This window comes from Filicampus tigris, chromosome 5, assembly GCF_054856515.1.
Source record: "Filicampus tigris isolate MCC_2025a chromosome 5, RoL_Ftig_1.0, whole genome shotgun sequence".
Classification (NCBI taxonomy): domain Eukaryota; kingdom Metazoa; phylum Chordata; class Actinopteri; order Syngnathiformes; family Syngnathidae; genus Filicampus; species Filicampus tigris.
In genome coordinates, this window is record NC_141221.1 from 5221415 (window position 1) to 5247894 (window position 26480).

The window sequence follows — 26480 nt, forward strand, 5'->3', positions numbered from 1 at the left end:
AGTCAGAACATAGTCATACTTCTGCCTCCTCCATGCTTCATCTAATTCACGTGGAGTGAGCGAAGGCCCCGCCCGCCTCAGTAACCGTGGCAACAAATGCATCCTCTGTCCGCGGCGCCACTGTCATTTCCTTGGTGACGCGACACGCTGCCTGCCGTTAAAATTCAAGCCGTTTCCAGGGTTACTCCACATCACGTGTGTATGTTATGTCGCAGCCTCACATCACAAAAGGTGTGGGGGAAATGTTTTCACATTAGCCGCATTTGAGGTCATGTGATGTGTTGCGGGATGATTAATGCGTGCTTCGTGGTTTTTTGTATTCCACTCTGGATTGCAGCTAATTAATGCGGAAATGCGTAAAAACAAATATCTTTGTAGAGACAGTAGAGAATGTATTTAATTGACCTGAAATGTCAGTTTTACTGTCAAATACATCAAAACTTATTGAGTACACCTTTAAAGTGGAAGTCAACCCAAACATATTTTTTTCAAGAATATGTTCCCAGCAGGCCCACTAGTTGAAACACGGCATTCGGATTAATTTTGCGTTTGTGAAATAGAAATGAAGCAGCAAAATGTACTCGTTTTTCGCCATATCCGGGGGCGGCCATTTTGTCTTCTGTCGACTGGAAATGACATCACAACTGCTCACAACGACCAATCACGGCTGACCAGTTTTGTAAATCTGAGCCGTGATTGGTCGTCGTGAGCAGTTGTGATGTCATTTTCAGTCGACAGATGAAAAAATGGCCGCCCCCATAGATGTCTGAAAACGGGTGGATTAACTCTTATTCCACAAAAGCAATATTTATCAGAATGCCCTGTTTCAACTAGTGGGCTTGCATAGAACATATTCTTGAAAAATTTTTTTTTTGCATTGCCTCCCTCTTTAAGAAAGACAGTATGAACCTTGTTAGGTACAATATAAATGGTATTTCACCTTCATTTGCATTTTGCTTCTCTGTTCTTCCTCGCCTCTGCAGGTATCTGCTCTACCTACAGCTGAAAAGAGACGTCTACCACGGCCGTCTCCTCTGTCCCTTTGCCGAAGCTGCCTATCTGGGCGCGTGCATTGTGCAGGGTGAGGCCGTTTATCGGATCAATAATTCAGTGTGCTACGCATTCACACAGGTGTTAGTAGAACTAAAACTGCGATCGATCGGTAAAATGGCGTCCGCTGTGCATCCTTTTATTGGCGCTGATGTGGAGTGCTCCCGTTTGCTCTTTTGCTGCATATCAGGAGTGCCGCCTCCACTGCAGCATCCAACCTGGGGGATCTCTCTTGATATGGTGACTGCGCTGAGCGTTGTGCCTCGCCCCCGGGGGCAGGTCATGTTAACATAAGCGAAATACCTTGAAACCTATTCGCTGTATAAATCCGGATACCCCTGAATGTACTGTAAAAAGCCCGAAAAGGCAATCACTTTCAAGCAGCAGATTTGTATTATATACTGTCACGGGTTTTTCCACAACAGGTATGTAGATACCTTCCAAACAAGAAGGAAATCAACCAAAACATTTTTTTTTTCAAGAATATGTTCTATGGGGGCCCCGCTAGTTGAAACGCGGCATTCTGATTAATATTGCGTTTGTGGAATATGAGTTAAGCAGCAAAATCCACACGTTTTCAGCCATCTCGGGGGGGCGGCCATTTTGTCACTTCTGTCGACTGAAAATGACATCACAGATGCTCAGGGCTCAGGTAACGACCAATCACGGCTCAGCTTCAGAAAATAGGTCAGCCGATTGATTGATCGTTACATGAGCCCTGAGCATTTGTGACGTCACGAATGTGTGCGCAGATTAGGGATGGGATTAGCGATATTTGTTCTGTTAGAAGTGAACACGTCTGGTGGACTGCTCTGTGATTGGCTCCTGTGAAAGCGCAGAAGCCGCAGCACAGTCCTCTCGCTTCCAATTAATACAATGTAATGAGGACGGCCCCCCCTTCAGGGTGATGACTTCCGAGCTGTGGATTAGTTTTAATTAGGCAGCGCTTTGATTTCATCATTACACTGATTTGTAATTAAGACTTGTTTTTCAAAGACAGTTGGGACCTTCCATGTGTTTACACACAGGGGTTTAACAGTCACCCCCAGATGCAGATTCATGCTCACTTCAAAAATTCATGGCTTGACCTCTGCGACTGACTGGACTCCCAAAAAACGTCATTATGAACTACACACAAATAGGTGTAAAATGACATATTTTTAAATGTGGTATGAGGAAGTAGGCTGGATTTATACTGCATGGTTCAAGTGACACAATCACGATTTTTTTTTTCCCTCTGAGCGGAACTATTGGAATATGCATCTCGACAGCGTGAATAAAACAAACAAGCTTGGAATCGATTATGTTCAGTGGATAATTGCCAGGTCAACTTGTTGGCTCCATTCTGTGTCGGTGCAGTTGAAACAGAATAGCAACGCGATGGAAAAAAATGACAGCGACTGCTATGAGTGCGGGTGTCGTACAGTTCCTAACGACTGCAGGTTCAGAATATAGACAAAAGCATTGGGAAACTTGGTCTTTCTGCCCGCAGGAAGTGAAAGAAAATATGGCGCTTCCACTCTGCAGGTAAAATACCCAAGTGTGTCTGTGGGGAATTCTGTCCATTCATCCAGAACATTCACATTTTCTCAAATGGGCTTTGTTACATGCCAAAACCATCGAGCATGCCTTAATGGACCTTGCTTTGTGCGCTGGGGCGCAGAAACTCTTCACACAAAGTTGGAAACAAAACAATTGTCCAAAATGTCTTGTTTAGATGAAAAACAATGAAATCAATCTGTAGTGCTCACGGTTCGGTGCATGCCTCGGTTTTAAAAGTCCTCGATTGGGTTCATATTGGATACAGTAAGGGAAAAACCTGCTTATGTTTTCTGTAGACTTGGAATAGATTTCATGACAATTACAATGAAATATCAACAGCCAAATTGTTGCATTTTAGAAACCAATAATTGGTCTTCATGCCGCGTCTCGCTCAAAGTCAGCCGGGTTAGGCCCCGGCACGTTTGTGACCCGAGTGAGGAAAGGCGGAGAATGGATGGATCACTTGTCTTCTTTTTAGGAAACGATGGATACAAACAAGTGTAACGCTCTCTTATGAGTGTGTGTGTGCGTTGTTGAAATACGTATAGGATTCCGATTCAGACACAGCCGAGAGTATAACTAAGGGTTAAAAAAAAAACCCAAAAAAACCCACACGTTTTACAGGGATACAAAGTACACTTATGAAAATAGAAAACAAGGACTGCCACAAGCACGTCGTAGGCACAGTAATTGAACCGAAAAGTAAGGAAGCGCTGGTCAACGAAGCCGCGACGGACGGAAAGGAGTAACCGAACAACCGAATACTTACGTGAATAGGAGACGGGGAAAAAAAACACGGCGGCGTTATGGGACAAGAAACTGAAGAAATCCAGAATAACAATAAGCTTACAAGATGGAAAGCACTCGCACTAAGCAAGTGCAACAATCCAACGACTCCTTTCAAATGCTGGTGGCCTTAAAAACACTCAAAAAACAACAATTGCCAGCAGATGCCTCAGCCATCTCCGCTCATCATCGATCACTAAGGAAACTGCCAGACAGAAAATAAAACAGAAACAAAAAGCAGCAACATGACAGTATCAATTTTGAGCAGTCCGAATTATTGCGCTATAAAAACGCTAATGATGGCATTAGTTATTGCTGCCAAAATGCTCCAGAGAGCCTCTTGAAATCCGCCTCTAGTTTAATTTCTACCAAACTAGTTTTTATTTTTTTTATTTTTTTTCATTTGGCAAGCCATGACGTCAGAAGCTGAGCTGCATTGCATTTGTTTACGGGCTAGGCTTGTCGCTAGAGTGTGACGTAGTTACGTCTTCTGTGCTCGACACCTTCAAAACTGGTCATGATATTACATACGTGTATTTGCTCCTGTATTTGTTTTTTTTTTATCATGTCCTGCCTAGTTTTGAACAGAATTTAGGGGCAAATCGTGTCAAGATTTCATGGGCCACCCAAAAAAGCCAGCGAGCCTTGAATTTGCCGCCCGTGTCGCAGTGCGTTCACCTCGACCATTTTGTCCCCATTCAGCCGAGCTGGGGGACTACGACCCCGAGGAGCATCCGTCCGACTATATCAGAGACTTCAGGCTGTTCCCCAAACAGTCGCTTAAACTGGACAGGAAAATCACGGAGATACACAAGAGTGAGCTCAGGTGAGAAAAAAATTGGAACGATTATGTCTGTGTCTGTGGCGGTTTGATCTGTCAACATGCACTCAACCAAAATGGGAGAATACACTTGAAGATGTAAAAAAAGGAGAGCTTAAGCGACCGGATGGATGGGACTGGAGGGAAGAAGCTATTTTTAGATGGTGTGACATTTGATTAAAGGCGTGGGGGGGGGAAAAAATGGTTTGCAAATCAGGAATTTGCTTTTAGACACTGTGTTGGATATAAATATCGCTGTTGCCTCACAGCAAAATGAGTTCCTGGTTGAATCCTGGCTTGTGGACTTTCCTATTGGTCGTACTCATCTAAATCAATAACTTTACAGTGGAACCCCCGGATTTGAATGCCCCAGAAGTTGTACAATTCTGAACTTCTGGAATGATCTGCTTCTAAAGTCCCACAATCAGGCGTAGCGCTACACCAGAGCTAGGCGTGGCCTATTGACCCGTCAGAAATTTGCAGAGGCCCACTTTGGCCGGTTTCACCCATTCCTCCTTGCCACACCCTTCAAGCTCTTGCGGATTGGATGGGTGGGGATCTGTGCACAGCCATTTTGTGATCTCTCCAGAGATTTTCCAATCAGATTCAAATCCAGGCACTGACTGGGCCACTCAAGGACATTCCCAGAGTTGTCCTGAAGTGACTCTTTTGACATCAAGGCTGCGTGCTTTGGGTCATTGTCCTCCTGATAGATGAACAGTCAACCCGGTTGAAGTCCAAGGGTGCTCTGGGGCCGTTTTTCAGCCAGGATATCAATTGCTGCGTTCAAATTTCTCATAATCCCGACGAGTCTCCCAATTCCTGCTGCTCTAAAAGCGTTCCAACAGCACGAGGCTCGGCAGAACTGGCCGGGTGACGAACCGTGCCTGGTGTCCTTCAAGAATGACGTTTGGCATTCACGCTGAAGAGTTCAAACCGTGTCTTTATCCGATCAAAGAAGTTTAGCTCTCATGGGTCTAAAGGTCCTTCAGGTGCCTTTGGGCAAACTTCAGGAGTGGCTTATTACGGAATCATTTCTAAGACGGTTGTCCTGGAAGGTACTTTTCTGTCCACAGAAGAACGCTGGAGCTCTGACAGAGTTACCACTGAGGTCACCGCGCACCTGGTCACTCAGTTTAGACGAAAGACCGCTCTAGTAAAGAGTCCTGGTGGTTTTGACCTTCTTCCATCTAGGGATCATGGAGGCCATTGCGCTCATTGGGAAAGCTGCAGAAATGTTTTTGTACTCTTGGTCAGATGTGTGCCTCGAGACAGTTCTGCTTTGGAGGTCGAAAGACAATTTCTTTTAACGTAATGCGTGGTTTTGTGCTCCGGACATGCACGGCCAATTGTGGGAACTTATATGAACAGGTGTCTGACTCTTCAAATCATGTCCAGTTAACTGAATTAACCACACACAGGTGAGGAGTGGAAACAGGATGCACCGCCGTGCAATTTGAGGCTTCCTGGCGATGTGGATACATTACTGATCGGTTGTTGTCGTTTGTTCCCAAAAAAGAGCTAAATCAATTTTCTAATGAGGCTGTAACAAAATGCGGGAAAAGTGAAGTGCTTTCTGGATCCGCTGGTTGTTTGACAATAGCGCTTGCGACGTATGTTAGACTGAAGTAAAATATAAAATGCCGTACACTACCTTCCTTGTCTTCCCCGCGCAGACACGGTGAGTACAGGAGACGCTCTTATCCCACTCCTGCAGGATGTGTTTGTATGTTTGTTTATAGCTGAGCTGCAGCCTGCGAGGTTCGTCACACTCTGAGCGTCGAAGCATCAAAGACAAATCCCTCGTTTGTCAACAGCGGAGGGGCACGCGATGACGAGAATGCCCTCAGTGTGCCCCATTGAGTCCAAACGACAGTAATCGCGGCACCGGCTAAAAACGATGTTTTTGCGCTGCCGCACGTTCTTCCCATTAGCCTTTTCTGCTCTCTGCATCCAAACAAATGTTTGTGACCAGGGCTGATTTTGAGACTGACGAGCAGGTCGAGCTTTGGAAGGTGATTACTTGGATGTGACGCCAAAACAAGTTTGGAAAGAAGCAAATGAAGTCATAGGAGCGTTTGTACGATTCGTTGTTGACATGCTGCAGACACAGTTTAGTGTGATGTTATCATGCATCCATTTTCTATAGCCTCATTTGGGTCGTGGGTGAGCTGGACATGAGAATGCCATTTTACTTTGGGCTCAAGGTGGGTTACAACGTCGACTGTTTGCCAGCCAACCTCAGCACACATACTGTCGAAAACAAACAACCTTTTTCATTTAATTTAGACAAATTGAGCAGGGATCTCATACCAATGTGAGGAATGCTGGTGATCGAGTCTAGGTGTGTCTGGGCTGCATCAAGTCTTCCCCAAAAAGGATTCCAAAAAAATAAAAAATACAACAAAATTTTCCTTTGGTGTAAATAAGAGCGTCCATACATTATGTGCCAGGTGAGCAACCTGACCGCTCCTGTGTTCTTCCGTGCATTTGCAGTAATCATTTGACGTAAATATTTATAGTAATAATGTCTGTTTTTTTTCTCCCACACAGGGGTCAATGTGCTGCCTTAGCGGAACTCAACATGCTCCAAAGGGCTCACAACCTTGAAACGTACGGAGTTGACCCGCACCCATGCAAGGTACTTTGTACTACTTTTTATGAAGTCCCTCTGGTCTTAAAAGCGAAATCAACCCAAACACATTTTTTTGTGGAATATGAGTTAAGCAGTAAAATCCATCCCTTTTTAGGAATCTCAGAGGGCGGCCATTTTGTCACTTCTGTTGACTGAAAATGACACCGCAACTGCACACAACGACCAATCGAGGCGGAGCTGTTTTCTGAAGCTGAGCCGTGATTGGTCGTTACTTGAGCCCTGAGCAGTTGTGGTGTCATTTTCAGTCCACAGAGGTGACAAAATGGCCGCCCGCAGAGATGGCTAAAAACGAGTGGATTAACTCTTATTCCACAAACGCAATGTTCATCAGAATGCCTTGTTTCAGCTCGTGGGCTTGCATAGAACATATTCTTGAGAAAAAATATGTTTGGGTTGACTTCCACTTTAAAGATGCTGTATAGTGTGTTTGACGCTTGCTAATCATGAGGACATTTGTGTTTGTGTGTACAGGACTTCACTGGCTCCACAGCATTCCTTGGGTTCACAGCGACCGGTTTTGTGGTCTTCCAGGGAAACAAGAGGATCCATCTTCTCAAATGGTAATGAAAAATATGCATGAATTGTGTCTTATTCACAAACTCGTAAGCATTTTCCACTGTACTTTCCCTTGACATCTTTTCATTAGCAAAGCCAGGTGCTTCGATGTACTATTTCCAGTGCCCGGTTTGCTGGGGAGTGCTATGGGTGACGTAAACCACTGCTGGTCACTCAGTGGTCGATGAAACGATTCATTGCTGCGTAGCATCACATGAAATGCAATCGGGTCCAACAAAACAAGACACACATGCTCTGCTGTGTCATTAGTCAGGAAGGGGGTCATCAAAAACTCATGAGAGGGCTGACTCAGGGCAGAAATCTACGCTAGCTACGCTAGGCAGCGTCTTAAAACCTGACTGGAAAACGCCCTGTGTATTCTGTTACCGCGCAATAATAGACTCCATGGACAGTTTTGGGAAGACTACAAAAAGAGAACCAACCTAATCTGGCTTTTCACATTTCCACGTTTTTGTGCTTCCATGCTCTGTCCAGGGCCGATGTCAGTAAGCTCAAGTTTGAAGGGAAAACGTTTTACGTCATCGGCATTCAAAAAGAGGTGAGCGCGTCGACCTCCTCCGTCTCCTTTCATGTGTCAAGATGAAGTTGGAAACTTCATCGCCGTGTTAACGCCCTCTCGTGTTGACACAGTCACCGTGCATCATGTGACCTTTCTGCCGTCCTTCCTTCCCGCTTTTCGACTTTGATAACCTTAAACGCAACTCTGCTGTTTATGGCCCATCACACACAAACTGTGTATTTGTGTTGTTACTGTTTCAGATCTCCTTAACAGGCAGGATACACTGTAACAGGATGGTGGGTGTGTTAACCTCCTCACTCCCATCATGTGACCCAATGTTACCCAAACACAAGACGCCTTCTAGACCGGAATACACTCACTGAGCTAGGGATGAAACGGTTTACAGTTCAATAAGCCGTGATCGGATATCAGAGTAGATAAGGTAGTCTAAGAAGATGAGTATACGATCAGACTTTGAAGAAGACATTAGACGTATGTTTTGGTGCTACAAAACACAGCGAAACGAGTCAAGATGATTCCTTCGCAAATATTTGTTTTTTCATGTAATATATGTGGGGTTTTTTTTCCTGCTTTTTGTCATTTGGTCTAATGGTTTTGTATTTGCTTGTATTACTTGTTTATTTTTAGTTTACTTTTTTTGTTTATTTGTATTATGTTTCTAACTGTGTGTGCGCGCGTGTGTATTTGTGGATTTTATATGTATTTTTTTGGTTAATGGTCGACACTTTTTCCCATTATATTTCATTTCATTTTTTTCATCTGATATTTTCTATTTCATATTTTGCTCCGAAATGTTTTGCATTTTTTTCTTAAAAACCTTTGTCCTAATATATACTGTATATATTTTTTTATATTTCTTCACCAAATAGATATATTTTTCTTTGGTCTGGTATTGTCCTTTTATGTATTTGTTTTCTTAACCATACTATTTTTTTGTATTTTTCCTCCAATATGTCTGTTTTTGCCTCAGTACTTTAGATTTTTTTTATTTTTCTTATTTGTGTTCCCCCCTAATATATATATATATATATTTTGTGGTAATTACAGCATTTTTCTTCTACTCTTCTTAGATCTTGCAAGTGTACCTAATGGTTCAAACTGTGCCACTCCCATTTATAAATCCCTGACGTATTTCATTGAACAATATCATAATAATATTGATAACCGTCACCATTTTGGTCACTGTAATTGTGATATGAATTTTTCATACCGTTTCATCTCTTCCGGTGGCGTTGCCTCACTAAATGCCATCTGAAGTTCATCATTCATTCATGTGATTTTTTTAAATTGCAGTCTTGAGTTTGGGTACACGTTTCATGAACATCTGGGTGTTGCAGCTTTGATGCCTCACTCACAGTCACGCATAGTGCCTCTTTATTTTGCAGCTGATTGTGTTTGACATTGGAGACTGACTCGCATCGCTGATTGGCTGTAAAGGCGCTAAGTCAAAAGCCGGGTTTGGTCTCCAATGTGTTGGCTGGCCAGCCAACCGCTAGATCTGTGCTAATCCAATGTGATGACGGCTGCTTAGTTTTATCTTTGTGTTTCTGTCTCTTCTCTCCGTTTGTAAACATAGTCGTCACTGGTGAGTACACGAGGAGGCGGGCGGCACCATAAATCACTGTTGCACTCTAATCTTACGATGTGATCTCCCCTTAAAGCACCGCCATCACCTCACACACATCCACTGTCACACAGGCCCCTTCATGTTACATTAAGTTACATTATGTTTGTTTATTGTCTGCTTGTTGGGTGTCCTTCTTCGTGTGTACAGTAATCTTCCGCACGTTCTCGTTTTTTTTTTTTTCCCCCTGTTATCTATATTTGGCTTTTTGCTGAAAGCTCACCTAGTCGCAATTCTTGAATCGCCAGATGTCACCCGAGTGGAAAAGTACAGTAATTGCTGTCGAAGAAGCGTGATACATCTTGACTGACAGAAAAGCTTTTGATATCTGGGAGGAGCTAAGTTTAGCCTGGGTTGTCAGGAGAGCCGTTTATTTTTCAGGTTGATGTTGCAAAATGAGTTTGAAATTTTAAATCATATGAAACCGTTTTGGGGTCCGACTGTGGTATATTTACAGTTGAAACTATAAATATAGGTGTTTATAATTTTTTTTTCAAATAATCGTAGCAGGGCTCGGTCGTAGCGGGGAATTACTGTACATCATTGTCCTTGTTCGTCGTCTTATTTCATGTATTGTTGGTGCTATTGAGTGTTTGTGGCTCATCTCATTGTTATCTTGATGTCGGCACGTTCAGAAAACACAATGTGCACACAATATTAGGTACACCTGATGCTAATATAACAATGATCAGGTATGACTTGCAAAGAGAAAGTTCTGCTCAGTAAAACACTGAAAAAAAAAAACATACCATATTACCTCAGATAGTGGTCATGGACATTATTTTTTATTCTATTTAAAGGAGGCATATATTTCAGAGGAAGCCTTCATTTCTACAAGTGCTCGTGTTTGTGGGTGGAGCCAAGGGTGGTAAACGTATGCTTCATCTTTTAATCTGGCCCACCAAGCATTTACATCAACAAGAGGCTTGTAGTATTTGTTTTTTTTCCTCGAAATTTTATTTTTTTAATTATTTATTGCAAGTACTAAATAAAATGTTTCTACCTTTACATTTGAAATAAAATAAAAAAAGGTTAATACATCTATTGTAAATAATAGAAAAATATACAATTTGTATATGAATTTTTATCATATCGAATAATTGGTTAATTAATCAAAGTTTCATTTGACTAGAAAGTGTTATGCTGTAAGTAATGTATTGCAAGTAATGCATTTTTTTTTTCAAACTACATCTCCGAATGGCCTTTCTTATCTGTCTGTTTTAATTTCAGATATGGCTTTTGAGCATAAAAGTTTGCCCACACCTCATGTCTATTCATTGTTTGAAGGAGAACGGCATCTTACGTGTTGTAATGGAATAAAATGTGTAAATGCCTCACATGATTCGTTTCTTTTCATCCCTACATCATTATTATTTCCTGGCAATAAAAGCTGCGCTCTCAGGTACAAAAAATGAGCATTATAAGTTGCACACAATGAAGTGGCCAGTGAGTTTTCCCATATTTTCTGTACCCCATGTTTTCTCAAGTAAATGATTCCCTCTAAAACATGCCCTGCCCAAGTTAGTCACAATGTGTTCCATTCATTTAAGAAAAATAACAGCTTCTTCAAAAGCCTGCCTTTTTCCATTTGGGTAAAAAACAGTTAGTAGCTGTCAATGCCGTATCTCTCGATTTATATTGGTCACAAACAGTGAGCCCATTTGATTGCCATTGCTAACCAAAACAGCATCACCTACAGGAGCACATAAACGACACCACAAATGAGTTAAAGTGTAGATTTACAACAGAGGTTGGTCTTCTTTGATGTACGTACGATTCACTTTTCACTGTACACCAATATTAGTTCAAATGATCCTAACGATAATCATAATGTCTGCCTCCCTCATCTGCAGTTGAAAGATGCCCCTGACCACTATTTGTGGCTTAAGTTAGGGAGTGTGCGTGGTATCGCGTGTGTGTGTGTGTGTGTGTGAGTGCGTGTTTGTTGTTTATCATCCCTCACACCGCATGACCTCATCAATGTTTGCCCTCACTTGTCATACACTGTTGAAACCGTCCCACTTTGCGACACTTGTAATGCTTTTCAACAATCCGTTTTTATGCTTTCATTTTATCACCGTAACGCATAGTACAGTACAAGCTAATGTATATATATATATATATATATATATATATATATATATATATATATATATATATATATATATATATATATATATATATACCGTACCTCCACTAATTATTTTTTTATCCAAAGTGTGACCAAGGACAGCACGGTTACCTTAACACACACACAACACACACGCACGCACACACATGGCCAATGCAGCACATGTGTGTAAATCCAAACCACTTACTGTAAAGTGATGTGTAACACAGAGGGGAAAGGAGAGTGGAGTGGTTGCAATCCAGCTGACTGAGTCACTTTCGGAAGGTCAGGGTTTACCTGGTCTTTTCTGGGCCACTTCCCGATATAAAGCTTTTTTTTTTTTTTTTTTTTTTTTTTTAAAGCAATAATTGAACAAATCAATATACACAAACATTGAAACATGTTGAAATGCACGAGTAGTGTAGTGGGACATTGTGCTGCCTTTCGCACAGACGACACATGGGTTGATTCCCGGGTACTACTCAGCCACTGCGCGTCCCAATACCCGATTAAGAAATAGAGGTGGCGCAATATGTGTCAGGAAGATGATAAAATAGTGTCAAACTAATCGCTGTGGCGACCCCCGATAGCAAGCCGAAAGTCATAACAACAATATAAACATAGTAAAGTGCAAGAGAAAATAAAGTCGGTAAATGGATGATAATAAAGTGCAGCTCAATAGAATAAAACCAACCAATTGGAGAAGGCCAAATAATAAAAGTTAAAAGTCCATTTTCGTCATTTTGCAGGAGTGTGACTTGAAGTGGAAATCCACCCAAACATATTTTTTTTCAAGAATATGTTCTCAGCAGGCCCACTAGTTGAAACACAGCATTCTGATTAATATTGTTTTGGTGGCACATGAGTTAAGCAACAAAATCGACCCGTTTTTAGCCATCTGAGGGGGCGGCCATTTTGTCACTTCTGTGGACTGAAATTGACATCACAACTACTCAGGGCTCAGGTAACGACCAATCACGGCTCGGCTTCAGAAAACAGGTCAGCCGTGATTGGTCGTTACCTGCGCAGTTGTGATGTCATTTTCAGTTGACGGAAGTGACAAAATGGCCGACCCCGGAGATGGCTACACATGGCTAAACATAAAGTACAGAAAGGTAGAATTCTGGGAAATGGATCCGAAATACGGTACTCTATATCGCATGTTACTACCCACAAGTATTCATCTGCAATATATGTCTTTTCTCCGTTCATTTCTGCATTTAACTTGAAAATGACCAAATTGAGTTAGCGCTCTCTCGTTGTCAGCGGCCCAACTCGAATGTCTAAATGCACGCAGAGGCTCGTGACGTCATGCCTGTCAGCGTGCTCCACCGAGTCATTCCGACATCATCGACCCCCCTCCCCGGCACCCGCGGCACCGGGCTGGATCGATTGATTTTCTCATATTACCAGACGCACACAGCGACTGCAAAGCTGCACTTAGAGCAATATGTCCATCTTCCAAGCTCATTAGGACCTCACTGCTGACCTTTTTGTGCTGAGCGCTGACGCTTAAAACGGCCACGTTTCCAATTGTGCCTGTCAGCCGTTCATTTTTGCACAGCTTCCCTCTCTTTGTGCCTGAGCAGTGGACCCCTGCATATTTGCACTTCAGCACCTCACCTGTTCGCAGATTTTTCCCCAAAAATGTTTCCAGTTTATTTTTGAGGGGAAAAAAAAATATCAGAAGAATTTGTGTTTGGGCCCAGTCCCCGTCCGTCCCCGGCGAATAACGGGGTCCACTGTATGTCACGGTGATTTTGTACGGTAACTCATGGCCTTTCTTTCTCTGCTTTTGTACTTTTTGTGTACAGAAGAAACTGGTGTTGACCTTTCACACCTCGACCCCTGCAGCGTGTAAGCACTTGTGGAAGTGTGGGGTGGAGAATCAGGCCTTTTACAAGTGTGTCTCACACGCACACACACACACACACATGAACACACTCACTATGTACAGTAGAACCTTCAAGGTTGAACACGAGTCATTCAGATTAAATTAGAAATTTAAAAAAAAAAACGTGCCAGAAATTTCGTTTTTGGTCCTGCCGCGCAGCTTCTCCTTATGAGAGTTTTGTAGGATTGTATACAAAAAGTAAGCCACATCAAATTTCAAACTGAAATGCTTTAATTGACTTATTGCCATTATCAAGACACGCATTTGGTATCCGCGCCTTCAGTCGGGTCTTGCCCGACCTAATCCACCGCCACCGCCACTGTCGCGTCGCAATTATAGAAAATGTGTGTATGCACAATTGTATCCGTGCCACATGCATCATCTGTAGCCAGGGGCGGAGCCATGGGTGGGCCTGGGTGTGCACAGGCCCACCCAGATTGACAGACTGCCCACCCAGTGAGATTCATGAAAATTTACATTTTTAGTATATTATTATTAAATTATTTTTGAATTTTTGTTTTGTTGTGTTTTTTTTTTTTTTTTTTTTTTTAATTTTATTGAATATTAAGACTGACATAATTGTGGTTGTCTAAGGAAGATCTGAACTTCATATTATTCAGTTTGTCATTTTATTTGAATATACGATGTGTCGAGACAGGAGGATTGTGCTCAGTGAGAGAAATATTCAGGCCCACCCTGATTTTTCCACCCATTAGTCACGTTCTGGCTCCGCCCCTGTATGTAGCAGTTCAGTATCAGTATTTATCTAACAACATGGCATGTTGTTCATCAAAGTTGGCTGTAAGAAGTTTTGCTCTGACCAACCAATCAGAGGATGAGAACATGCTGATATCATTCATTGAGTGCCAGCTTGCTGGCCCTGTGAGGATGAATTTGCAATCCGATTGGTTGAGGCAACACTGCTAATATAGTTGATGTTATATTAGATACGATTACTGATTCTGAAGGCACTGGGCATATTTGATTGATAGTGCAACACAAATAAAATGAAATCTTATTGGATTAAAAAAAAAAAAAAAAAATCCAACAATCTAAACTTTTTTGAACTCTATAAAAATGTACCCAAGAGTTGTGGCTGTGCTTCGATGTATTTTCATGCAAGCGGCAAAACATCACTCTGTGTTTCACCTTTTGCTCTATTCCCGCCTCGCCGAGCGGCAGACGTTGGCCTTGGGTGCGGAGCAGCTGATTACTCGGAGGCCAGAGTGAAGTGTCAGGAATTGAAAATAAAGAAGTGTCTACTAGCCAAGCGTCACTCTCACATACAGATTTTCAGCACCGTAACAGATTTTTAAAATATGAGACCGCCTGCGCAAAATGAGGAAAAAATTGTTGAGCGTGTGCTTGGTGCTCTTACTACACCTCCCTTCCTTCCTTCGCTTCGTCGTCCTTTCCTTCCTTTCTTTCATACGATCATTTTACCATCCTTCCACCCTCCCCTTCTTCTTTCCTTCCTTTATTCTTTTCAAACCAGTCTTTTGTTTTTTCCTTCCCTCCTCTCGCCTTAAACAAATGTCAACACACTTTTGCCCCACACTTTATGCCAAGACGTCCATGTTAGACTCCGTATTCACAGACGACTTTGCAGGCTATTTTCTCATGGCTCTTGTGTCCAATTGGAAAACGGCTCTGTAGTTCGGCATGTTTCCAGAAACAACTACCATGCATCGTATCGACTTATTAATGAGAGCAACTCAAGTGTCTCATAGGGAGCAAGACAGACTAATGTCATCTCACATGTCAGACAAGCATAACAATATTCCATTCTGTTTGTAAACGAAAGGCCCGTACGGTATTACATCGATTCATACTCAGCTGATGACTACTATCCAGCACTTATCAGTCACACAAATTGCACAAGTTGCTAATGTTTTTGTTGAGCGCCTCTGCAACAGATGCTTTGAAACGACGACGCTATTTGTGTGTGTCTTGTCTCCCGCTTTCTGATAGGTGTGCAAAGTCAAGTCAGATAAAGACCATGTCGAGTAGCAACATTTTCTTCAAGGGCAGCAGGTTCAGATACAGGTGAACTGCATGTTATTGTTGAAATTAGAATATCGTATAAAAAGTTGTTTCCCCCAGTCGTTTAGTCTGGGTTGTTAGCAGGTGTTATGGGGAGTCTTTGACTGTATGTTTTTTGCTCAGCTCATTTTAAAGGGTCATTTTGTAAGAAGGGTTTGAAATTATATGAAAGTGTTTTCGTTTGTGGTATATTTCTGGTTTGAACTGTTAAAATAGGCAATTAGAAACATTTTGGGAGAGGGGGCTCAGGTCATTCCCTTCATGTTTTTCTAATGACACTGATGTAGGTGAAATGTGTTTTTTTGCAGTGGACGAGTAGCCAAGGAGGTGATAGAAGCAAGCTCTAAAATCCAGAGGGAGCCACCTGAGGTGCGCAGGTAAGGTCAACTCACACAGCATGTGTGTTGCCATTGTTCAAGACAAACACATTGAGTAGGAATTTGTAAGAAAGGTTGCAAGGAAGGAATCATCTTTAATTTACATTGTTCTGAAAAAAGTACATTGGTCGCATGAATGCGTTTTTTCACGAAGTTACAAGAAAGAAAATGTATGTAATATCACAGTCGGTTCCATATTGAACGTTCTGAAGCTATCGCAATGAATATGTTGTTGGACATGTAGGACATGCAATAACTCAGATATACATATTTCAAAAGATGTCCAATTTTTTTTTTGGAACACCCTGTAATGCTCCTTTTTTTACACCCGTGCTTGACAGTTTATTACAAATATCAACGTTAACTTTACGCAAGCCTGATCTGTATCCATTAACACCGTCACTTTTTGATAAAAGGTCAAATCGTGTCTGTAACCCACAAACATGGCGTGAATATTGTGTTGAAGTCTACATTTTGTCATGAAAGGCTTTTTTCTTTGCTATGATTTTTGAATTACAACAATAGTGAATCTGTGGTTACTAGTGGTAGGCCTATGTTTTGTTAACATTCTTTTTTACAATAAACCACCCTAAAAATGTGCTTTTTTTTTTAAAATCCATTTTTGTTTGACACAAAATCATATCAACTCACATAATTGAGGGCCAAACATAATGATATAAAAAAATAAAAAGAAATACATATTCTGCTTACTCCCCTGGCCCTTGTGAAACCCCTTCACATAGATTTGTGGAAAGTCGCAACAAAAAGGCCAGTGTTTTGCAAATGATAATGCTACCCGTTTTGTTCAAAATTCCTCTAAATTCGTATCCGTCGTGGTTGTTGACGTTTGTCTTTTCAGGGTGCAGTTTGGCCAAAGTCGGAGCTTCAGCTCATTGAGTCATAAGAACCTCATCATGAACATGGAGCCCCTGGTACCGGCCCTGCCCTCGACCAACGAGTACGACGAGACGACCGCGGAAAACGGTAGGCGGCTACCGTATTTCTCGCTACACAAAAACGAACATCCCACAGGAAGGTCATATGTGAGCTTGCACGTATGCACCCGTCACACAGGCGCTAATTGAGCAGCTGATGCTCCCGTCCCTCCATCCGTCAGGTCTCCCTGGAGACGGCAATCGCTGCCTGCTAATAATACCCTTCCCATGATCCTCCCTGAGGGGGCCGCCATGTCTCTCTATGCACGCTCGTCTCTGTGTGTTCATGTCGGCGTGTCAACATTTTTAAAGTGCGGTGTGCGATGTGAGATCCCTCAGATCGAGCATGAAATTCAATTATATGGGATAATCCCGTGCTATACCGTATTTGTACTGACGCGGAGAACATTCACCCTTGTCTCTTATTGCTTCACTCCTTTCTAACGTGACGAGGCAAAGCTTGAAATTATGGTACAGTCATTGACTTTGACTTACGAGTTGAATTTTTTACCTGACCAAGCCATTCCAATCCAATCTACCCCCCCAAAAATATATATGTAAAAAAGAATTTTATATATATATATATATATTTCATATTTCTATAAATATAAAATAAAATATAAATATATATGGTCCATAAATATAAAATAAAATATAAATATATATGGATATGAATATATATGGATATATATATATATATATATATATATTTATATATGTATATATACATACACATATACATATATAATATATGTATATTTCTATAAATATAAAATAATATAAAATATAAATATCTATCTATATATATATATATATATATAAATATCTATCTATATATATATATATATATATATATATATATATATAGAGAGAGAGAGAGAGAGAGAGAGAGAGAGAGAGAGAGAGAATTTTTTTTGTATATTTTATATTATTATTTATTTATTTATTTCTGGGTTGCATATTTTTGCTCGTAACTCGGAAAATCTGTTAATTTGCGCCCCTGTAAGTCAAGGTACCACTGAAGTGTACTTTGTTTTTCCTCTATATTCCCACTTTAAAGGACACATATTGTGTAGTTTGGTGTCTTGAGTGCCTGCACGACCATCAGGTGTGAAAGTAAACAACCAAGTAAATATTTGATCATGTTTCTGAAAATGTGAGCAAGCCATTTTGCACGAGTAGCCCACAGTGGGGCTAATTTAAAAACCGCCTCCACAATGCCTCCTTGCCTCTGACATGATCAGCTGGGCTGCATCCTAAGCTACTTTCAAGCAGTTGACAAACTACACTAAACTGAAACGCTGTCATGCGGAGGCACTGATTTTAATTAGCAAATGTTCCTATTGTGGGACTGATAAAGGTTATCTTATCTTCCCTTATCTTATCTTATCTTGTCTTGTCTCAATATCCACAATCAGGCAGTTTCCTGCCCACTGTTACACAAGCCCTTGCCATCAAGCTCCTCCCTATTGTTACACACACACACACACACACTTGCCAGCGTCGGCAAGATGACGAGAAGCAGTGTGCAAAGTCCCTCTAGTGGCAAAGTTCAGATCGGTCACCATGGTAACGCCGGGCTTGCAACTAGCCCCTAAAATACCACGTTTTCAACAAGCAGAGAAACAGGCGTGTAGAATGCGCTGTAATTCTTGAGTATTCTCCAGCATTTCAACAAAAGAATGTCACAGACATTTTACGGAAGACACTGGGGAATTGTTTGAAATTGTGGGGAAGAAACGGTAACATTTTAATGGTGGGTGTGCCAAAGCTGCTTTCACGCGCACACGCACACACAGAGGTCAGCCTTCTAGGACCTCAAAGACCCAACTTTTCAGTCCAGAATGTTAATGTTCCCCACATGACTTTTCATTTGCATTTCATCATCAATCCCCCGTCCTTATTCTCTGTTCTGCCGCCATCTACCATCCGATTAAGAAGCAAATCTCAGGTATGACGAGCAGAGGGTAAGATGATAGGAAGCTACAGTTGACGGCGCGTGGATGTGATGGATCTCCAGCGGTAGTTCAATCTCGTTGGTTTCCATCACAACCTCACCTTGGAAGCGTCAACAAGCGACTGCAAGGACATTGGGATAAAGTGTCCTTGACGTCTAGAATCACCGTCTATATTCAGAGCTCTAATCTCCGACATTAGAAGAGAAACAGGAAGCTGACCCGGCGTCAGTGTCGACCTTGTTGTGTTTGTACGCCCGTCCCCACACACTGTGACACTAGCCTATCACTTATGGATGTTCTTAAGGGGATTGGACGACACTTCTGCCATGTGCTGTTTTGTCAAGGAAAACTACTGGACTTTATGACACACATAGAAATCATTTTGTATCCTTAAAGCGGAAGTCAACGCAAACATATTTTTTTCAAGAATATCTTTTATGCAAGCCCACTAGTTGAAACAGGGCATTCTGATAAATATTGCGTTTGAGGAATAAGTATTAATCCACTCGTTTTTAGCCATCTCTGGGGGCGGCCATTTTGTCTTCTGTCGACTGAAAATGACATCACAACTGCTCACAACGACCAATCACGACTCAGATTCAGAGAACAGGTCAGCCGTGATTGGTCGTTGTGATGTCATTTTCAGTCGACAGAAGACAAAATGGCCACCCCCGGAGATGGCTGAAAACAAGTGCATTTTGCCTACTTAACTTATATTCCACAAACGCAAAATTAACCAGAATGCCTTGTTTCAACTAGTGGGCCTGCTGGGAACATATTCTTGAAAAAAATATAATTGGGTTGACTACCGCTTGAAGGTACACTTTGTGTTGATGTTCTTTTAGGGCTGACTCCAGGTTGTACCTTTCTGGTCCAAAAAGTCGAGGTATGTTCATAGCTGTTTTAGTATTTGGGGGTCAATGCCTTGCTCAAGAGCACTTTGACAATAAAGTGAGCAATTTTCATTTGATGTGAGACTTGAGTCTCCACTCCACCATACCAAAACCCAAATCTTTAAGAGACGGGGCACCTGCTCCCTCTGAAAGATAAACCTTTAAAGGTTCCACTCCATTGAAAAGTCATCCGATCACTTCAGATACGATAAACAAGGGTACAGTTGGAATCCATTTCTATCGTTAAGGTACAGTTTGTGCTAATGTTCCCTTTGGTCGGACACCAGGTTTCATCTTTGTGGTCCGAAAAGTGACAGGTATGTTCCCCACTTTTACACCGTTCTATGTTCAGCGCCTCTTGGCTGTTTTTACAGTTTTATGTAGGTGCACTCCAGCAAATCAGCCCCGGGTTTTCATCCGCAGTGGGACTTGAACTCACGACTCTTTGATCCAAAGTTTTTAGAGACTGATTGTCTCTAAAAGTGCAACTTTTTGCGGGTACCACCCTTGAAAAGCCGTCATATCTTCATAGAACAGTGCTGTCATGATCTGTCTGTCTTATTGGGTTTTTTTTTTTCTGTGAGGTTTTGGCATGATGCAGAAGAGTGAAGGACCCAGATTCGAGAGGGCGAGGCAGGAGGACAGTTTAGGATATTTTGATGAAATGGCAAGTGGTGCAGGGAAATACAATTGACTACTGTAATGATACTTGGCACGGTGAAGAGGCTTGGCTAGGCGTGACCTGGCTTGGCTTGACTTGGCTGAGAGAGTTGACTATGCGTGGCGTGGCCGAGAGAGAGAGGATTTAGCGTGGCAGAAAGAGTTGACTGGACTACGGGAAAACTGCGACGCCAACAGACATTAATACCAAAAGACTCCACAAGGCAAAACAACTACAACCACCAACAGCGACCCGACAAGAGCTGAAAGGAAAGCCGGGAGCTAAATACAGACATAGTCACGAGACAACGAGAAACACCTGGACAAGACACGAAAGGTAGGAGGGAGCTGATTGGTTAACACTTGGGAGTGGAAGGAGCACAGGTGGACACAATAATCGTAACGAGACAGACACGGGAACACTGGGACAAAAAAGAAACAACAAGACAGACGGATCATGACAAGTGCACTTTTTGGGGGCCCAGCAAATGTTGGGAAAGACCTTCATGCGTACCGACTTTAAGAGAGGAAAAGGAAAATGATCCCCCCATCCCATCCAGGGTCAGGCCTGACTCTCTGTAATCACGGTTAGATTAGTTGCCCCTCTCCCACTAGAACTCCCTTGGTTATATTTAGAGCATGAAGCTTTGGTTGATCCCTGCAGTCTTTGTTAAGATGGTTGACATTCATACGAGCGCCGGCCATGTCTGTGGATCACAGAGTGAGAGAGAATGTATCTGGTCGGTGTCGCCCACTGTCTCTCAAGTGTGTACATAGAGGCATGTGTGTGTGTGTGTTCAGATTCCGGACACTGTCCAGTCAGTCTATGTGGTGGTGTTGCAGTGGACAGTTGGGTCTGAGCTTTGTCATCAGACTCAATAATGGAGGCGATCGAGCACCGGAACGGCACGGATCAAATCGATTTGGGGTCGGAAGGGGCCGAGCAACCCGACGGCGGTAACGCTTGTAGCCTGCCGCCAGAGCAGCCCGAGGCCGAGGAGATGCGGGAGGGAGAGGCCGGGCCCCTAGAAGTGTTCTACCCGACGGAGGCCTCGGAGGACCTGCCGTCGTCATCATCGGTGGTTGTGGCGCAGGCCTTGAGGTGCCAAGTGAGGATCACCACCCAGCGCAGCCTCCATCTGCGCATTGCCAACCACACCGCGCGGGATGTTTACGTGCGGCTGGTGGGTCACGGGGGACAGGTTGCTGGGATCAGTGCCGGAATGCAGAGGAACACATTGGAGCCAAGTAAGATAAGGAGATCTATGGGGCAATACGGTGGAAGCTCAAAAGGGGTCCACAATCTATGGGATGCTGCTCAACGTGCGGTTTCTTTGGATTTAGAGTACATTCTTAACGGTCATACCAGTGCCTTAATGCCTTTGCTTATTTCATTCCTCTGGACAACATTTTATGCAGTTCACCGAGTAACGTGTAATTACATACACATCCGTTACGTTCATCCATCCATTGTCTGAATCACTTAGCAATGGGCTTCCGACTATGCTATATATATATATGTGTGTGTATATATATATATACTGGGTTATAACTCTAAGAATATGGGCCACACACACATTTGAAATATTTCTGTCACCTTTTGCGTTTTTGTAGTGAATAAAAATACTGTCCACTACAGAAAGAATGTTAATCATTTTAATTTAAAATTTGAAATTTTCATCTCTTCAGGATTTGTTGTTGTCATAAAAAAATATATTACATATGAACAGCATGTTGAATGTATATATCCGTCTTGTGTCTTTCCATTCCAACAACAATTTACAGAAAAATATGGCATATTTCGGAGTTCGAATTGATTAATTACGATCAATATGATCAATTATTTTTTAAGCTGTGATCAACTCGATTAAAATGTTAAATCGTTTTATATATATACATATATATATATATATATATATATATATATATACATATATACACATACATACATATATATATATACATACATACATACATACATATATACATACATACATACATATATATATATATATATACATATATATATACATGCATACATACATACACACACATTACACACACTTTACTTACACTGCCTGTGTAGCTGAAAGTGTCTGGTTTGTTGTGACAACCAGTTGGAGCAAAGTGTAAATGCGGTCCATCATTCTCACGCTCTCTGGTGGCATGCTCTATGAACGGTACATGATGTGTGTGTGTAAATGAGAACCATACAGAATGCACTCGTTGTGTATGTTTCCAAGCGGCTACTGCAATCATGGTATTCATTCATAACAATGCTACTGATGCAAACTGCAGCATGCATGGAAGTGACTGCCATAGCTATTAATAATAATCGACTACTACAGGCTAAAATTTTAAGCAGACAATATTAGCCTGTCTCTGGAGTCATAGCACAAGTGGTGTCAATGAGTCATAGACATGAGTGAGGGAGGGTGCTGAGTGACCAAAACTTGTCGCGCTAACTGCCCGTCTCTGCGATTGTCAGTCATCAGTGGAGAGGAAAATTGACAAAACTGCTTTTAAGAGGAACCTCCTTTTCAATTCAAGAGCTTGTGAAAATTGGTGAGATTCCGTTTGCATACAGCTTCCTGCGTCAGAGATATCACTTGGCAATATTTTAACAGGAAAGCCAAAAGAAAGAAATACATCAACTTAAAAGTGTGGGTAGAAGGCCTGTCCTAACAAATCACTCAATAGTGTCAATTGTATTCCGAACATGAAACCTCTCAGCCTCCTCAAGGAGACATTTAAACTGTATATGAGAGTTTCAATTCTTGGCAAGTTTCCAATGCACTCAAGTGTCCTTGCTTGAGTACAAGCCTTAAGGCGGAAGTCAACCTATTTTTTTCAAGAATATGTTCCATGCAAGCCCACTAGTTGAAACAAGGCATTCTGATTTAATTGCCTTTGTGGAATATGAGTTAAGCAGCAAAATCCACCCGTTTTTCGCCATCTCCGGGGGCGGCCATTTTGTCAATTCTGTCGACTGAAAATGACATCACAACTGCTCAGGGCTCAAGTAGCGACCAATCACAGCTCATCTGTTTTCTGAAGCTGAGCCGCGATGGGTCGTTATCTCAGCCCTGAGCATTTGTGATGAAGCCATCAGAGGTACATAATGTGCAAGTAAATAGGTGATTCTCTAGCCGACTGGACGAGCTAACATCAGGAGTATCAAACTTATTTTCATTGTGGGCTACATAGTGGTTGTGGTTGCCCTTAGAGGGCATTTTTAACTGCCGTTCTAAATTGTTTAGGGTGTAATGTTATTAAGGTCACGGTTTGGTTCACATCAGTACAAAGAATATTTATCTTTTGGGCAAAATATTTAAAATGAAACATCAACAGCAACAACATCGACAGTCAGAGTTTCAAAGCAGGATTTAATCAGAATGCCATGTTAAGACTCGTGGAGGCGCATACAACATATTATTGTAAAGACACATTTTTGGGGGGTTGACTTCCCCTTTAAGACAAACAAACACATCCCTCAATTAGACGCCTCTCATTTTGACGCTACAGTTGATTCCCAAATGGCCACACACCATTTGAACTTTGTTGCTTACCAAAACAGCAGCTCCTACCGAAGCACATAAGCGGTCTTTTGGATGAACTAAAGAGCGGAAACCTTATTGCATGTTCCTTCGGCAATATTACAAAAGCTCTTTTGTTACGTGGATGGTAATTAGCATTCCACTAGATTCTGTCATGTGATCGCTCCACAAAGTTGTGTGACTCGGTGGCTCAGACTACCTCGGTTCTTGCCATTTCCCCTTAGACGCTCTCTAACCCTCGTCCTAACCCCATCTACAGTTGAGTAAACAAACCCCTGGCAACTCTACTGTAGGTGAAACTGTGGTATTACTACTGTACTCGTGCGCGTGCACCAGCGCATATGCGTGTGTGTGCGTGTAAAAATATATCCAGCTGTCTTGATGCATCAAATTGGGGGGGGGTTGTCGGTCCACTAACGTCCTGTGTTGTTTGACTCAGCTTGTCAACGCTTTGCTAATCCAAACTTTTTCTCCATGGCTTCACATGCGCACATATGCTCGAGTACACACACGCAGAAAAGAGGAACCTGCAGGCTTATTGTCTAGTGGCTAAAATATTATGGGAAGTACACTCATTGTGACAATTTACGTTAGAATGGACGGGGGCATGTTATTTGCAAAATATGGTCATGTTTATGTTGCCTTGCTGTTAGACGTGTTAGCTCTCCTGTTTCACCAGCCTGTGAGCGCCATCGTGTGGCTAATATGAAAAATACTCAGCAGTGTGAAAAAAACTATGCATTCGAATGTTTTGGCTTACGGTGAAAATGAATAAAAATATGACTAATACACGAATGAGAAGAGTAACTGATGTGGGAGACTCGCCTGACTTGGGTGCAGGCAGCATGGGTTCAGTTCCCACTCATTGATGGTGTAAAGCGGTATCGCATGGCCTAGTCTGCCTCTCAGGTTTGTGGTTCTATAGGTCTGAATCTCTGCGTGGATCTTTTGCAACATTGTGCGATGATTTACCTTCTTTAAGAAGTCTGATCATCTTCTCCTTTGTTTCAATTGACATCGCTCTTGTTGGAGCCATTCCATATTGATTCCATAATTTGTGTTTGCGAAACTTGCTTGAAACCAATCCAATATACAGTGCTGGAGGTCAGCATTTGGTGAGGCAGTTAAATGTATTAAAAGGAGGAAAACGGTTTTGATCTGAGGTACGTGTTATCGGCAAAGGTATTAGTGTGATATTCAGAACATTGAAATCATATTTTAAACAATTTAATTTTTGTGTTTTTTTTTTTTTTTAATAAAATAGCCAAATGTCTTGTAACAATTAACTTGTGAAAAATGTTAAAGTAGTGTGACGACACAAATTTCCATTAAAAATCAAAAATATATCAAAAATAGAAAGAACCTTGCTGTCAAATCTGAAATGTATTCATTTCACTCACCAGGCTTTGTTGCTCTGAAGGACTCCGCCGCGTTGTCTCCCGTCACATCTTCAGCCGCTCCTGCAGACCATCAGCAAAGCATGGATGGAGCCAACTGTGCGTCAGACCTGCCGCCTCCCCGCCTTGCCATGGAGACTTCAAGCATCCGACCTCAGACGCCCAAATCGGGAAGCAAAATGCATGAGGACGACGAGGCTGATGGAGAGAGAACCATATCTGAGCTTGTCTACAGGTTTGACCCTATACGCACTCACAAAGCAGCACAATTAGAAAAGATATTGGTTAGGGGAGGCGGGCCATAAGTATATTCCTCATTCCTGTAGAACGGGGGTGGGCAATTTAAATGATGGAGGGCTCCACAATTTTTCAGCAGTGCCGGGCGGCAATGCATGCATTTCCTAACCAGATGTATGTTAAATATGGACAAAATCCATGCTTATGTCTGTTTTTATTGAACCAATCAATCTATGTACATCATAGTATTTTAATATATCTCATTTTTCATACAAAAAAATTATCAGTGCATGTATAAAAAAGCTAGACCTAAAAAAACAAAGAGTATGAACAGTCAAAAAATAAACAAACAAGTGCTGTCATTCTTAAAATTACCATTCATGGATAGCACAAAACTGCTGAACAGCAAACCAACATTACGTACAAGAACTCATTTTGGGATTATTTTTTTTCCTCACAAAAAACAACTCACTCCAAGTTCAAAAAAATATTTTCAAAAAAAAAAAAAAAATCTAAATATTATTTAAGTACTGTACAATGTTTGTCCTGTTCATCATTTGAAAATTTCCCCACTGTGGGATCAATAAAGGCATTCTTATCTTATCTTATCATTCCGAATCAGCAAAAATAAATATTAGGCCTACTCACCTTGTGGTCTAGGGCAGTATAAAGCTTGGTTTATGCTTGACGCATATGTGAGGTCCGCACGCGGTCATATGAGCTTGTCGATGAGCTGATCATTTGAATCAGATGGGTTGCAGGTGGGCAACTTGTAAAACATGCAGGAAGTGGCCCTCGAGGACTGGAGTTTGAGATCCCTGCCGCAGACGCTATGCACCGTCCCC

At 41.9% G+C, this 26480-nt stretch overlaps 1 protein-coding gene across 2 annotated transcripts in view; it reads left to right on the top strand.

Annotated features, from left to right (window-relative positions):
- The window catches only part of frmd3 (FERM domain containing 3), a 52611-nt gene that overhangs the window by 19592 nt on the left and 6539 nt on the right, over positions 1-26480 (top strand). The window contains exons 5-16 of one of the 2 annotated variants that reach the window (XM_086030267.1): positions 984-1081; positions 4081-4204; positions 6752-6839; positions 7326-7414; positions 7905-7968; positions 8190-8225; positions 9527-9535; positions 13499-13587; positions 15550-15624; positions 15930-15998; positions 16858-16982; positions 25405-25633. In XM_086030267.1, the coding sequence (XP_085886393.1) occupies positions 984-1081; positions 4081-4204; positions 6752-6839; positions 7326-7414; positions 7905-7968; positions 8190-8225; positions 9527-9535; positions 13499-13587; positions 15550-15624; positions 15930-15998; positions 16858-16982; positions 25405-25633 (1095 nt within the window). The remainder of the gene's footprint in view (positions 1-983; positions 1082-4080; positions 4205-6751; positions 6840-7325; positions 7415-7904; positions 7969-8189; positions 8226-9526; positions 9536-13498; positions 13588-15549; positions 15625-15929; positions 15999-16857; positions 16983-25404; positions 25634-26480) is intronic. The other variant, XM_086030266.1, reaches the window with a different exon arrangement.